This window comes from Nilaparvata lugens, unplaced genomic scaffold, assembly GCF_014356525.2.
Source record: "Nilaparvata lugens isolate BPH unplaced genomic scaffold, ASM1435652v1 scaffold2569, whole genome shotgun sequence".
NCBI lineage: Eukaryota > Metazoa > Arthropoda > Insecta > Hemiptera > Delphacidae > Nilaparvata > Nilaparvata lugens.
The window spans coordinates 58,609-74,780 of NW_024090321.1; the positions used below are offsets into that span (position 1 = coordinate 58,609).

At 34.7% G+C, this 16,172-nt stretch overlaps 1 protein-coding gene across 1 annotated transcript; it reads left to right on the forward strand.

Moving 5' to 3' along the window:
- Positions 1–578: 578 nt before the first annotated feature.
- On the forward strand, positions 579–13,701 carry LOC120355534 (transcription factor TFIIIB component B'' homolog; the record flags this gene model as incomplete). The annotated part of the gene is given in 6 exon segments (XM_039444039.1): positions 579–823; positions 5,485–6,474; positions 6,882–7,046; positions 11,956–12,012; positions 12,543–12,666; positions 13,572–13,701. Coding segments are annotated over 5 exon segments (691 nt in total), but the record flags the coding sequence as incomplete, so codon positions are not given.
- Positions 13,702–16,172: the final 2,471 nt, after the last annotated feature.

Consider the following 16,172-nt stretch of genomic DNA (forward strand, 5'->3'; position numbering starts at 1 on the left):
AACTTGATCCAAGAAATTACCAATTATTAGGAAAACAATTTTTTAGAAAAAATATACATAATGGTTCAGAGAAGAATCAATAAATATGCATGCCAAAAAAAATTAATTCCAATCAATAGTTATTGGACAGATGAGTTGTAAACAAAAAATTAAAAGTTTTTAATGGAAATACTCATTCAGTCACAATTTAAATTTATCTTTAAAATGAGTCAATTTATAAAAAAATGCACTGAACAAAAACTATTCCTGGCCTATTTTACATCACTAATTCAATATTTCTGAAGTTTTTGGAGATATTTTTAATTTTATGACTGATGTTTTTAGGACGGTTCGAAAAAGCTAGTACAGCCTAAGATTGCTCCACTCCGCCGGGGGCATTCTTTCGCTGGTCAAACAGTATTGGTAGCCTCAAATGACGTCATCTGCCTGTAGGTTTTTCGTCTCCGCAACGGAAAAACGTGTTGGTTGGTGCGCTGTTACCTATCGGCAGAGCAATAGCTAACAGAACGTCTCTGCAACGAAATTAGCCTGTTAAATAGTTAGGTCCGCGCTGTTAACTATGGGCGACGTTATTTGTCGACTCTGCAACCGGGCATAGTGCCCCGGGTCAGCCGCCATCTTGTTCGGCTCTGGGTCACTCGAGTCAGTGACTCAAAAGTATCCCTGAAGACAACCAATGGTTGAGTTGAGCCCAATATGATTAGAGTAGAGTAGAGAAAGAGAAGTAAAATCAAAATGGTGATGGATGCTGAAAAACGTGTTCATCTTTGACACATCATTATCTTCAATATTTCGAATAATATATCACGCTTTGCTTAATTAGGTATGTATTCATATTACTAATTTCAAATTTCTTAGTTTTTAGACCTTTGTAATTCATGTTTTCAAAAATAAATACAGAGCTCAAACTAACCAAAAAGTAGCTTAGGTAGGCTACTTATGACGTTTTGGACTGATATTTCCTTTACAATCTGTTTAGATGTTTGTTTTTTTGGATTAGGATCCTAATAGTTGAAATTTTAGTTATCTATTTTTTCAGAACATAATATTTGAATTATATTATATTATTTGAACTAATTCTTAAAACTTGGTCTTTGATAGTTTTCATATTAAAGGTTATGTCTACTAATGTAATAATTTGTATTGTTGAAGTACCTACAGTAGTCCTACCTTTAGGGTGTGATCAAATTGAATGCGTGTATTTGCAGAGCACGTCAAATCATGCAAGAGCCTGAAAAACAAATCTGGAAAGTGCCATTGATACAAGTTGTGATTTGCATGTAGCAGTAGCTGTTCACACTCAACGCACCAGCAAGTTTAAGCGTTCAGTTATAAATGCTGCTATTGCTCTTTCCAGATCTTGTTTCTCATCTGCAAGCTTTGTCATGCATAAACAATTGTGCACTTCATTGCGCATCCAATCCAATGTCATCTCATTCTAAGATAGCTCCATAGTTGCTAAGGATGGCCACTAACGACAGGACATGCAAGAACTTGATGTGTACAGACATTTCATACATTGTTATGTGATCATAGCGAAAGGCTTAGAACAAAAATGTTAAAATAAGATTTTTGTATCTTCGATTTTTTGTTGTTTATTTTTTCTTTACTATTTGAGGTTAAATGATTTTTGTTTTTATAGTTTGTAATTTCTCAGTGTTTTATTAATTGTTATTGGTTGTTTATTCATACAAGTTGTATGAATTTAAAATGTGTATATTTAACTATCTAGGACCTACATCATTAAAATTGGTGTAATAGGAATGAGAGTAAACACGACATATAAGTATTCAATACCTTTAGAAAGGTTTTTAATAACTTGAACTATATAGGTTTTGAATTGGAATGAGTTTGTTTGGAGACTTAGTAACAGTAATAGCAAATTCAAAAACATATGTTGTTATACTACATTCTTCTCCCCAAAGAGTTAATGGATGTAATCATTCAAATAATTAGGAGGTCTTCTATTTCTAAAACTTCTTCTGGATAATATATGTATTTTGGTTTTCTTGTCAAGTAGTCTGTTGTCTAGGTTGTAAGCTCTCGCTCTCGGCAGTAGTACTAGTTTCGTTTCTACTTTCCTTGCCCTATTACCATAGATAAGGAAAGTATTGCTTTCCGAAAAAAAATAAGGTACCCAAATTTCTAAATTTCAATACGTTTCAAGGTCCCCTGAGTCCAAAAAAGTGGTTTTTGGGTACTGATATGTGTGTGTGTGTGTGTGTGTGTGTGTGTGTGTGTGTGTGTGTTTTCAATTCAGATAGAAATTAAATTGAGTTACATGTTAGTTTACATCCAAATTTCCATCCATAAGCTTTTGATTCCGAGCTAAGATCAAAGAAAAAAATCATCCACAATATGTTATACAAACTATTATGAATGAACTCTTATGTATGAATGGACTTCCATGGAAGAAAGAATCAGTGGATTGGCTGCTTTTACACTTTTGGATAAGTGAAACGAAAAGTAAGCGACAGGCTATGCCAAAAATTCCAGAATAAGCAAGAGATCCATGGATAGACCAGAGTCATCAAATTCCGTATCAACTTAATTTGGAATTAAATGCTCAATAGCATCAATCAAAAACAAAAATAAGATGATCACTGCTAAATTTTGATAACTGTCAACGGGAAATATCAATTACCAATGGGTAAAGTCAATGTTGACTCTTAAGCCCCGCCCAATATTCTACAAAATTCACTGCAATTAGACTACTCTTCTACAGAGCACTTCCATCACATTAATTAATAATTATTCGAATGATTTGACTCAATAATTTTTATGCCAAGTTATGGGCTAATCTCAAAAACGATTATAACAATTTTTTTAGGATTTAGATTATAAATGTTTCACAAAAATAATTTTATCTTTTAATTCCCGTAGCGAAGCACGGGTGCCCTGCTAGTATCATTATAAAATTATTATTATGACTATATAGAATAATTAAATTGAATCATCTTATTATTATTAAATTGATTTATCAAATTAATTGTATAAATTGTTTTAAAAAAATCTTTAATATCAATACATAAATAACTATTATTATCTATGTTACAGATAACTCAACTATTTTAATTGTGGACAATTTTTATAATGATAAAAATTAATCAACAACTATTTTAGTTGTAGACAATATTTAACATCATAAACATTTCTTTAATCTCAAACTTCTTTTATTCATAACTGTCAGTTATTATTTTAGTTACTTTTTAACTGAATTTTCAGTTTATCAGGTACAATAATTATTTTATTGTATGCATTTTTTGTGCATTTTTGTGTCGCTCTACAGTGTCAAGTCTTTTTTTTCCTTTTGGTATGAGATCGGAAACCAATTTGTGAGCATTAACATTCTGCATAAGCATAACAAGCCATAACATTGAATCCACTTCTCATGAAAAACATCATTAGCAACCTCCTGTCATTGTCACCAACAAACCCATCTTATTTAGAATCATTTTCCGTCTCACCATCGTCTGTGAGACGATTCATCATCTAAATTGCCTACTGCATATTCCATTTTTCCGTCAGTTGACCGATTTCTTATAATTAATTATTAGAAAAGTTGTAATATATGTATATATTGTAAATATGGAGACGATATAAAGGTAACTACTTGATAAGTCCGGTGTCCCTGCAAACAGTGTCTCTAGCACTTTCAATGAAGAAAATAATAGATGGCACTGCTAAATCTTCACAATATACTGTACTTACTGTACTGGCCCTTCTCATTAGATTGAAAGTTGTATTCATGAGCGAGGTCTACTGTTCGCAGAACTACTAGTCTGTACAGGCTGGATTTTCACTATCTTCCACTTTCAGGGCTACTAAAAAATTGAATCTGCGTCCTTACCGCATCAGAGTCGTTCATGAACTGAAGAATGTAAACCATGGGAAACGTATACAGTATTGTCGTTGGATACGTTCTCTTGTTAATGACAACGGTATTGAAATATTGGATCGTGTTTATTTCAGTGACAAGGCGTGGTTCCACTTAGATAGTTACGTCAACAGCCAAAACTGCCGAATATGGAGCACTGAAAATTCTCACGCATTTCAAGAACGACCATTACATGCACGTAAAATTGGTGTTTGGTGTGCGATCTCCCGGCGTCGTATTGTAGGGCCTTTATTTTTTGACAAATCTGTAGAAGGTGTTGTGTATCGCAACCTTATTGAACAATTTATAGCGTTGTTAGAAATAGACGATCGAGATTGTTGATTTCAGCAGGATAGTGCAACATGTCATACTTCTGCTGAAACGATGAATATGTTACGATAATTTTTTAACCATCGTGTGATATCAAAAATATTGTGGCCGCCAAGATCCCCAGATCTTACTCCAGCTGACTTTTTTCTTTGGGGGAATTTAAAAAGTAAGGTTTTTAATAACAATCCTCATACACTTGACGAATTGAAGGCTAATATTGAAAGTGAGATTAAAATCATTTCTGAGCAAACACTACGAAAAGTGGCTGCAAATGTTATGAAATGTGTTCGATCTTACATTACTAGTAGAGGAATTCATTTTGAACATTTATTGTAAAGTTTTAAAGGTAATTTGAATATAATAAAGGTAATAATTTCATCCAGCATAACTTATAATTACTTTAATAAGTTAATGTAATAAATTCACATTCACTCAAACTTGCATGTGCGTCCTTTTTGAAACAGCCGTTATCTTCCTCAACTGGTCTCCTCGAACAATCTTCCTAGTTCGTCGTTTGTTCTTTTCCTCCATATTTCATTTTCCTTGATTGATCCAAAAATCTTCTTAAAATATTTCTTTCCCATCTCTGTAGCAGACCTTCTTCACTTGTAGTTTATGTCCAAGCTTCGGCCCCATATGTCACTATTGGTCTACCAATGTAGCAATAAGGCTCATACAACATGAAAATTCAATGAGTCATCGAATCTGACGAATTTATAGGTTATGTGCTCTAGCTGTGATGGCTGTAACGTTGCGTCTCGAGCTTTCTGCTTTTTGCCAACAAGCCTGCTTATACCTGAACTGCTCGAATGCCTCTAAAAAATTGCACCTTTAGACATAACAATTGTACAATTGTTTTTCAAAACCCTTATACAAATGTCTTATAATTGAGAAATTTAGTCAATAGCTGCCCCAAACTCCAAGAGTGCATGTGCATAACTTGTTACCTACTTAATGAAAATGAACTTTCATGGAATGTTACTTAAATTAACTTCTTTCTGAAGTATTATATGCCTTTTTAGCATTACTCACTTTTCACATTGAAAATGATGACTTTTCTTGTAGATGAGATCTCAGTACCCTTTTTGAATTATTTTATCACTAAAATAATAATTCGAAAAGGGTACTGAGATTATTATTTTTCTTTATATTTATGAAAATAATTAATTTGAGATAACTTTGAAATATCATATCTGTGGTCATTTACACTAACTTTGAGCATTTTTGTATATGGAATGATTGCAACCTTTATCATCAGCATGGGATTTTTGTTGCAGGTACATGCGGAAAGATGTTTGGATTTGGGTTGAAACTGAAGTCGAAACCAAAGCCCACCATCAGTGCTGCTCGTCGCCCAAGAGATCCGGTTGCCGAATCATCACACAATCTCATCAAACAAACATCAAATGAACATTTGAATCAAAATTCATCCACAGATAAATCAATACTTATTCAACCCGAAAGAAGTACATCAACGGTTGTAAAAGAAATTACAGAATTAGTTTCCCATACAGCTCTAGGTCATCTTGAATCTGGAAACGAGGATATTAATGAAGAATCATATTTGAATAAAGACACTGTGAACCTCTCATTAGTCAATAGCAGTAAAGGTGTTATTGAAAATGATCGGACTTTTTCGCATCCCACCAGTAATCATAACTCAGATAGCTCAAAAACGTGTAAGCAAAGTATCTCATCAGATCTCGTTTCCACTGGAAAATATATTGATTCCGCTGCTGATAATGCGTCAATGAAACTTCTACTAGTCATAGAAATTTAGTTATTTCAAAAGACAACTCAGAAATAACCAAACAGGACAGTAATTGTCAAAAAAATGTTCCATTTATTCCGAAACTTCTTCCAAAAAAGAATAAATTTGTTCCAAACTTGCGCGCGGTAAGGAAAACTGACATTCAATCGGACAATTCTCCCTTGATTAGCCCTAAGAAAAATACAGGTCCAGTCAATAATAATGCTGATAATTCTCCTGATATAGCTGCGAAAATTGAATCCCATGTTGACTCTGTTGATAAAATTTCAAAAGCATCGGAGATGTTGTCCGAAGTGCCAAAAACTGCTATTAAAGATGAAATCAGAAATCAGTCAGCAATCAATGAACAACAAAGAGAGCCTCCACCTGTGCTAACAATCCAGCCTCCCAAAGAGCCGTTGTCATCAAGCAAGCCAAATGCACAACAATCAGCCGACAAAGAAAACACAATCTGTAATGATGAGGGTCAGGCGAACAATCCAAGCCACATATTACAGTAAGTCAATCGAATTTTATTTCCTTATTTTCCAGTAATTTGAAATTATTAATGTATATTTTCATGTAATTCTCATCAAAAAAGGAAATTTTTAACTAAAATATTTCCTTATCATTTCTAAAAGAAAGAATCTGTACAAATGAGAACTATACGGAGGTCAATTTTTTAATTCATCGCTACTTCACTGAATATTGCTGCAATAATTAGAAGATCAACTTGAGCAATATAGTTACATATTAAGATTTATTATTGTATATAACTCGCTTGATAATTTATATACAATGATGGTAGAGTTAGATGGAGTTTACAAGGAACTTACTACAGTACAGTACTCAAAATGCCAATCAAACAGTTCACTTTTCCATTGAGCTACTTTTTATAATTATTTCAATTCCATGCTTTTCCAGGAATAGCAAGAAAAAGAAGCCAAGAGCACAAGGAACATTTTTGCAAATGACCATTGAAGCCAAAAAAGAACTGAATGAAAAGTTGAAGGATGGTAAGCTCGATAAGTCGAAGCTTATCATGAGGGATTTGATTCTGTATAACCCTTCTTCAAATCCGATGCCTGTGTAAGTGCAATCATTACGTAACCACTAATACGATATTCATGTCCAACTTCACAAAACCGAATCCTATCCTATAATATTAAGCGAGCAATTTCTGTTTATACGTTTGTATGTCACCGGATCTCGAAAACGGCTTCATCGATTATCACGAAATTTGGAGCAAAGAAGGTTTATGATATAAAAACTCTATTGCACTAGGTCTCATCCCGTTTTTTAGGTCTCAAGCTGGGTTTTCGTTTGTGCGCAAATGCCGTCGTCGACCACGACAGGGAGAGAATCTCAGATTGGGTAGATTTCAATTTGTCTACATAAACTAGAAGATTATGTTCAATTATGTTTTAATGGGGCAGGTTGAGCTTATAGGTTTTTACTTTTAAATGGCAATATGATGATATTATTAGAAATGTTTCATTCTTTAATAATAAAGACAAATAATGAAAAGTTATTTGATCAGCTGTTTTAGCACACTTGAAATTTGGACAATATGAATGTCAAGAATGCTTGTCGTCGTCGACTGCGGAAATTTACGTACAAACGAAAATGCACCTTCATCCGCGGGAAAACTCGCTAAAGGACATTAAAGGGATATTAATCCTTGGAAAAACAGCTGAAAATTTCAAGGTCTGTCAATAATGGAACTGTGTGGGAGTGATACAAAATTATGCCTCAGCTGTTGAACTATTGCATTCAATCAGCTGATCTCACAAGAAATACTAGTACTGTGAACAGTAGACCTCACGCAGTTTTCTCATTCACAAGTATCTGGTGTCACCTGTTCACCAGCTTCTCCAGACATATGTGTAATGCATGCAATGAATAATCCACTTGTCAGCTGATTGATTATGCATAATTCTATAGTCTGATTAATCCTATCTTCAGAGTAGATAAAAATAATAATAATATAGTGAATATCGGGGCACCGAACTTCGCTCTGGAGTACAAAAGCATAGAAGTATAAAAGCACTAGCCTTCAGGCTCGCTTCGCTCGCCATATCCGTCTAGCCAGGGGGCTCCGCACCCTGGACCTCCGACTGGATCGTCCAAAAATGAGATCAGCGGGCTCGCTTCGCTCGCCTGCATGTAGACCTCAGCGGAACCTCTGTACCGAATTCTGGACCCCCGACTGGATTGTCCAAAAATGAGATCAGCAGGCTCGCTTCGCTCGTCTGCATGTAGACCTCAGCGGAACCTCTGTACCGAATTTGAACGTATTATGTCAATTTGATCTCGAAAAACACCTGTTACTATATCGGCGTATCTTTGGCGAACAAAATTCTTCCACCTCAGCTAAACCTGTGTACTGATTTTTTTTAATATATTTCCATCAATTATTGAAAAAGGTGAGGAAACGCAGAAAAGCTGAGAAAACGCTAATTTTGGCTAATTGGATAAATTGGTATTTAGGAGGTCCTGGATAAATATATGCATTTCAATCTTCAACTTGGCGCCAACCTAACAAAGTCAACTCAACTTAATGCCAACCTGACAAAATTTTTAATTTAGTTTCCAGAACAACTGTTTCGAAGAGGTACTTACTCTCTCTAGATTATAGTTCTATATTAACGTATGGTATGGACATTTCAATTATAATTTTAAGATATTGGAATAAGAAGAATATACATGCTAAAAGAACTTTAAACCCTTAAAAACCACCCTTAGAGTTAAAATATCGCCAAAAGATTCCTTAGTGCGCCTCTAAAGGGCCAACTGAACATACCTAACAAATTTGAACGTTTTTGGTCCGGTAGATTTTTAGTTCTGCGAGTGAGTGAGTCAGTCAGTCAGTGAGTCAGTCAGTCAGTGAGTGAGTGCCATTTCGCTTTTATATATATAGATAGTTTATATTTATTTATTAATAAAAATAACATAATTCTTTGAAATGATTGAGGAAGGACTAACAGGCACACCCCAAAACTGTTTCTACCCGAATTTTGATTCATACACTATAAATAGTCCAAAAAGTAGGTTATGTTCCATACACTTGAATTCAGGTCCAATTCTCAGTCCTTTAAACATTTGAAAACAGAAAAGTTCGAATTTAGATTGTTTACAAACCAAATTGAATAACAAAATAACACTCACTAATCAACTGTAAAATAATTATGAACTTGGAAAATTTTGATATACATCAATTTAGAATGATATACTATGTTTGCTACAATAATTGTTAATACAAATAAAAAAATAATGGATCTTGAATAATATAATATTGTTGGTCATGTCAACAAATCAGATATTAGTCCAGTCAAGGGAAGGTTATAGAGGGAAAAATTGGGAAGACAATTTTTGACCCCACAGATCTGTTCAGGGTAGTAAGGAGGTGAACATATCAAAAGTCCCCACCCCTACCCACTGTGCTAAGGGGGTGGGGGTGGTTTAAAGGTACCGATTTTTGGTTTCTCGCATAAAACTCAAAAACTATGTATCTTAAGGACTTGACTGTCATATAACAAATTAAAGCTTACATAATTTCCTACAATATTCATCACAACTTTCATATCTCCTCTAGTTTTCGAGATATCCACTCTTAAAGATGTGACATTTTTGAAAAAATTACGTTTTACACCTATTTTTTCTAATTTAGATCTTATAACTTTTCAAAAATCGATGAGAAAAATCCATCCTGATTATGAGCTTATAGAGCATTAAATACTCTTCAATTTGATGTATAATTTCACACTTCTACGAATTTCCCTATACCTTTTTCAACAGCTTTAGTGTTGAGTGTGAAATCTCCATTTTTGCAACAATAGACCAATTGACAAAGGAATTTGGAGGGAATGTTTTAAACACAATTTTTAACTTTGCAGCTTTGTTGAGACTAGTTGGGAGGAGAACATATCAGAGAACATATCCCCATTCCTAACTCATGTGCTAAGAGGATGAGGGTGGTTTAAAAGTTGCATTTTTCAGCGTTTTGCTTCCACGCTCATATCTTGAGAACAATGCGTTTAACCGACATAACTAACTACACAAAAAAAGCTTGATAAATTCTCTACACTTTTTGTTTACTGAAATTTTGTGATATTCCCAACAGTTCCCGAGATATCCGCTCTTGAAGGTGTAAAATTGTTGAAATAACAGGTTTTTATCCAATGTTTTGTTCTTTCAAGGCTTATAACTCTCCAACAATGCATCATAAAAGCTGATGTTTATCTTAGGATTGTAGAGCATAGAATTTTCTTTGAAATGATGTATTATGTCACCATTCCAAGTATTCCTTTCATTGTTATAGCAGCTTCAATGTAGGGGGTGAAATTTTCATTGCTGCAACAATTGATCGTTTGACAATGACATTTGAAGGCAGTGTCTGTGACACAATGTTTGACTAGTTGGTAGGTGAATATATAAAAATTGCGCATCTTTATCACCTCTGATAAAGACTCACTCACTCACTCGCAGAACTAAAAATCTACCGGACCAAAAGAAGGAATTTGATATAACACCAAAGATACGTCCAAAATTAGCGGTTTTTGCGTTTTCTCAGTTTTTTCATCAAGTAATAGATAGAAAATGTTCAAATTTGGTACAGAGGTTTAGCTGGGGTCTAAAAATTTTGTGATGAGGTGACTTAATAATATTTCATCAAAGATACGCCCTAAATCAGCGTTTTTCTCAGCTTTTCTGCGTTTTCTCACCTTTTTCAATAATTGATGGAAATATATTTTACAAAATTCAGTACACAGGTTTAGCTGAGGTGGAAGAATTTTGTTTACCAAAGATACGCCGATATAGTAACAGTTGTTTTTACCAGCGTTTTTCTACGTTTTCTCAAATTTTCAAGATCAAATTGACATAAAACGTTCAAATTCGGTACTGAGGTTCCGCTGAGGTCTACAAATTGAGAGGCCTTCAATATTTCGCCTATGATATGCTCAAAGCTGGCGTTTTTCAACGTTCTTCTAGATTATTAGCTTTCTCATTATCTTATCGACCGAAATTGTTAAAATTTGTTACACAAATCCGTCTGATTTTTCAGGTTTGGAGTAAGTATGGCGGTGATATGGGTTTCTTTTCTCCAGTTTTCCAATGCATATTTCTTCATTTCTCAGGAAAATTTCAGACTTGAGATTTGGAGAATGAATGATTTGTGAATTCTCCACGTCATTCCTATCTCTAATTTTTAAAGGCTAGACAGGAGTACAATAATTTTCATAATATCCTAACGAAGTTTTCCACCCTGCACTAAATAATTGAAATTAATCGGTGATTGAATCGAGCTAGGAAGTACTTTAACTTTCTGATGGAATGAAGCATGCCCAAATGAAAAATGCAGGCGAGCGAAGCGAGCCCGCTGATCTCATTTTTGGACGATCCAGTCGGAGGTCCAGGGGGCGGAGCCTCCTGGCTAGACGGATATGGCGAGCGAAGCGAGCCTGACGGCTATTAATAACATAAAGGGAAGGATCGGTTTAAACATGTACGGGATAGGAAATACACCAATGACACATCATCAAGTCTGAACTACTGAACTGATAAACTTGAAATTTTGTATAAATATTCTGAATTTGCCGAGGATGGACATAGGATTCTCATTGCTATCAATCAATTAATTCTAATTAATTAATTCAAACAATTTTATTCAATTTGTGATTTGAAGTTCACGTAACCATAAAGTCCAACCAAACAGGGCTTCCTCCAAGTGACTCCGTATCCCTAGCTTAGTTGGTAGCGCGCGCGAGTCATCTATCAAAAGTTGCAGGTTCTAGACTTATCTAAGTATTTTTTTTTTTTTGGCTGAAAATTTTCAAATCTTATAAAGATCATCCACTTTATATTGAACAAAATAATTAATAATAATCATTCAATTTTTATGTTTCTTGGTCATAATAATTATGGAGAATGGTATTTTACAACACGGGTTACCTGCTAGTTATTTATAATTATTCAACGTATTTCTTCTTTTTCTTAGTAAACCGAGGACAAAGGGCATTAAAGAGGAACATAGATGTAAAACTGAAATGAAAAGGTGAGTTTATCTTATTTTCCCCGTAATTTCTAAAAAAGTAAATAATACGGTAATCTTTATGGAAGAAGCAATACATTGTTAATAATATTCTACGTATTTTCTCCTATATTCGATAAATTTACAGGGTGCTTCCAAAGCTACTTACAGCATGCTTGCAGAGCAATTTGTGTTACTCAAATACTGCAACATTCAATTATCAGTAGAATGTTTCTTTGGCTCTTCTTACAAAACACAATTTCCTCATCAACAAGCATTATAGTCATATTTTTGCCATTAATATGTTTTAATTCACTTATGTAGACCTTGTTATTTGTAGAATTGTAATGCATTATATTTTTTTTAGAGAAAAACATAATTATTATTATCATTCGTTTTCCTTTTTTTTAATTTACGGTTAGTAAATTCACCTTTCTTTCTATTTCAAATTCTCAATCAATTTCAAGTGTAAATGTAATTGATTTTTAGATTTGCATTGTCTTAAGTTTTTCTATTTTGTCAAATCAGCTCTCAATTTTCATAAAATTTTACAGCTTACAGGAGGAAATTTTATGTGAACAAAGTGTTGATGACGTGGAAGCTACAAGAGACTCCATGCCAGTCCCACAGTTGAAAGTTGGTCCAGATGGTAAAATTATTTTGGACTCCAGCAGTCTGGTGAGTTAAAAACTTCAAATTTTCAACGGCATTATAGGGAAGGAGAAGTAAATTTAAATTAGGGTAAGGGCTAAGTGTGTTTTAGTAGTCTTCAAAAATTGAGATGGTCTTCTGTACAAGACGTATATTAACCCCATTCGTTAACTTTGTGGTCCACAAGCTGAAATAGAGAAAATTTCTATTTTTCTTCTACAGAAACTTTTCTTATCAATGAGTTTTTTCGTATGATTTTTTATAGTGTTTTCTCGAAATTCTTTCAAAATAAGAAAAATCTAGTATTTTCAATAAATCCATAAAACTACATTTACCATAAATTTGAAATTTACCAATTATTATAGAAAATAGCTAGCCTAGTAGGTACCCTTGTAATATTTTCAAATTGAACGCGACCATTTTTGACATTTATGTCATTCTCACGTTTCATATATTTCTTATAGTTTTTCACTATTTCTTTTCACAGTTCTCATAGTTTTCACACAGTATTTTTCATAGTGTTTCACTATTCAATAGTTCTTCAGCTTCCTTATAACAAGGGTAATAATAATCCTTACGAGGGATAATAATCCTCGTAATAATCCTTATTACAAGGGTAATAGTTATTTTCTATAATTGAACATCCAAGTAGCCCTATCATAATACTTTTTTACAAATTTATTACTTAAAATCGGTCCCGACTGCCTGAAAAGCAGTCGTTGGGTCATGTCAGAGGCCCTGAAATTGATCAGCTGTGACCTGAAAACTCTGGCACCAAACCTGAGCCAGCTAGCTCACTCGATATTATTATTATTACAAATCCTCATTAATACTCAAATGTTTGAAATAATACTGTAAAAACTTGGTAAATAGTAAATATAGAAGTAAACATGTCAAAAAGTGTAATTTATGGTTCTTTCTAATTTTGACAGGTGATTGAGACAACTGGCACTGAGAAGAGTCGAACTGATATTCAGAACTCTGAACTTGTAGAAGAAAACGAGTTCAGTGGTTTCAAATACAGAAAAAGAAGAGCTCGGCGTAATGAATGGAGTGCTGAAGGTAAGTTTGGAAATTTCCTGTGTTGTAATGTTTCAAAAACCTTTAAAAAATCACCTAAAAGAGAAAGCTCATCGATTTTCGGCCTAATTCAACTCGGCCTATTGCCAAAATCACTATTTATATATCATAACAAATTGATACTAGTTTCGGTTGTTGCAACATTCAATCTCTAGTAAACTAAAACCTTACTGAAAGAAAACATTGTGCTGCAATTTGAAGCCATAGTTTTCGTGGCTAGGCATCATTGAATGTTCACTGTGCATTACTATTTATTTTTCATTCATAACAATTTTTTCTAAATTCAATTTATCCACAGAATGTTTAATTAAGAAAATATTTTATTCTTCTTTCATAAAAAAATTCCATGAAATGGCTATCGCCTTCCCAATTAATGAAACCTCTTTCTCAGTTGATAAAATCAATTATTTGAGCTTTTTAAACATCAACTGAACAGTTGCTATTGTTTTGCTGGTCAGCTTCAATCAAGAAATTGTGATTTGCTTCAAGTAGGCTATTTTTTTGCTAAATTTATTCGGGAAAATTTGGGCATTTCAAGATTTTATCTCAAATAGGACAAAATAGCAGTAAAGATAAGCCTATATTTTAGCCTATTTCAGGCTAAAATCAATGTTTATGATTATTTTACACTTTCAAGTGAAAGTTTATAGAAGTTTGGCTTTATCATTTGTTTATTAAGTCGGCATTCTTAATTTATTAATAAATTCGCTTTTCAAATAATAATTCATAAACTTTGGCTTTATGACAATATCATATATTTATTTAGTTGATTATTTTATTCATTTCATTATATTTTTAGAAAGGCACAACTGCGTTATGTGTTCCTTTCCTCACGATTTGATGGGCTGTTAGTAGGTTCTTGATCGCCCCCTGTGGGTTGGGGAAGCTTTGAGTCGAACATCGTACTCAAGAATGTGTTGAAAACCAGAATTCACCCACAGTATCCATGCTTGTTGTAGGAGGCGACTAAAATGGACCTCAAGGCAACTCCAGAAGTTGCCTTGCCTTCAAACCCACGGGACCTGCCCCATCAGGGCAGTTTCGGAGGGGCAAAAAGAAATAACCAAGAGACCAGAGATGGGTAAAACTCCAGGCACAAATGTAGGTCAAGAGGCTAATTCGAGGGTGACCAGGTGCCCTAGAGGCAATTTGGCGACCCCTCCTTCAGCGGAAGGACCTACAAAGAAGTCAGGAGTGGAACTCACGAAGGTCTCACGAAGTTTGTGGGTGGAGAGGCCAAAACTCACCACTGCTCAGAGAAGGGCGGCCATTCAGGCAAAACTTCTTGGAAGGGTGAGGCTTTTGACCCTGCAGAGTTCCGGAGAGGCAAAAAGAAAAACCCAATAGGCCAGAGATGGGTGAATCTCCAGGCACAAATGTGGGCCAAGAGGCTGAGTGGAGGGTGGCCGGGCGCCCTAGAGGCAGTTTGGCGTCCCCTCTCTCAGCGGAAGGACCTACAAAGAAGCCATGAGTGGAACTCACGTAGGTCACGAGTTTGTGGGTGGAGAAACCAAAACTCACCACTGCTCAAAGAAGGGCGGCCATTCAGGCAGAACTTCTTGGGAGAGGTGAGGCTTTTCACCCTGCAGAGTTTTGCCCTAGAGGCAACTTGGCCACCCCTTCCTCAGCGGTAGAGCCTTCAAAGAAGGCCAGGAGTAGAAATCACGTAGGTCACGAGGACTAATCAGTCTGGAGAGACTGCCAAGCATATCACACTGGATTGCAACAAGCAACCGGGTGATGAATGGAATGTTAGTATAGGGAAAAACTCCTGGTTCTTGTAAGGAACACATGTATTGGTTTGCCAAACTAACATATTACTTGGGAACACAATAAGCTTCGGTTGACGTGTGGGGTTCTTTGAACCATTGGATCCTTGAATCTGTTTCTCAAAACAATAAACAATAGGTTCTTGATTGAACATATAGCCCAGTCAATGAATACATTGATGCGCAACAAATTAGGTGAAAGCTGGATTTTTGCAGGTATACATAGTACATTAGTACATAGCTTGGAACCGAAAAGTCCCTATTATCACACCGCTTGCTCCCCCCCCCCACCAGGACCCCCCGAAGTTCGAAACTGCAATGGTTTCTCAAAACAAGTATAGCCTATTTCGGCTCCAAATCAAAATATCGATCTGACTTTGGTTTCATCCTTTCAAGGAAGAATCCACTATAAATTAATTTTATATAACATTTCATCGTTGTGTCTATTGTTCAGGAAGTTATTTCCATACAAAGCGAGAAAATCAGGAAATTTTCATTTCATAATTTTATATTTTGTCTAATAAAAGTTTACGCTTCCGTTTTTCGAGAAAAATGTTACGTATAAAAACCTTTTAAATAATGTATCACAAGTCGAACTTCTTTGATGTTCTGTAATCTAATTATTCAGTTAATCTGCACACTGCACGTTTTTTTCGCGCTAAATGCTCATTTGATAAATACTAC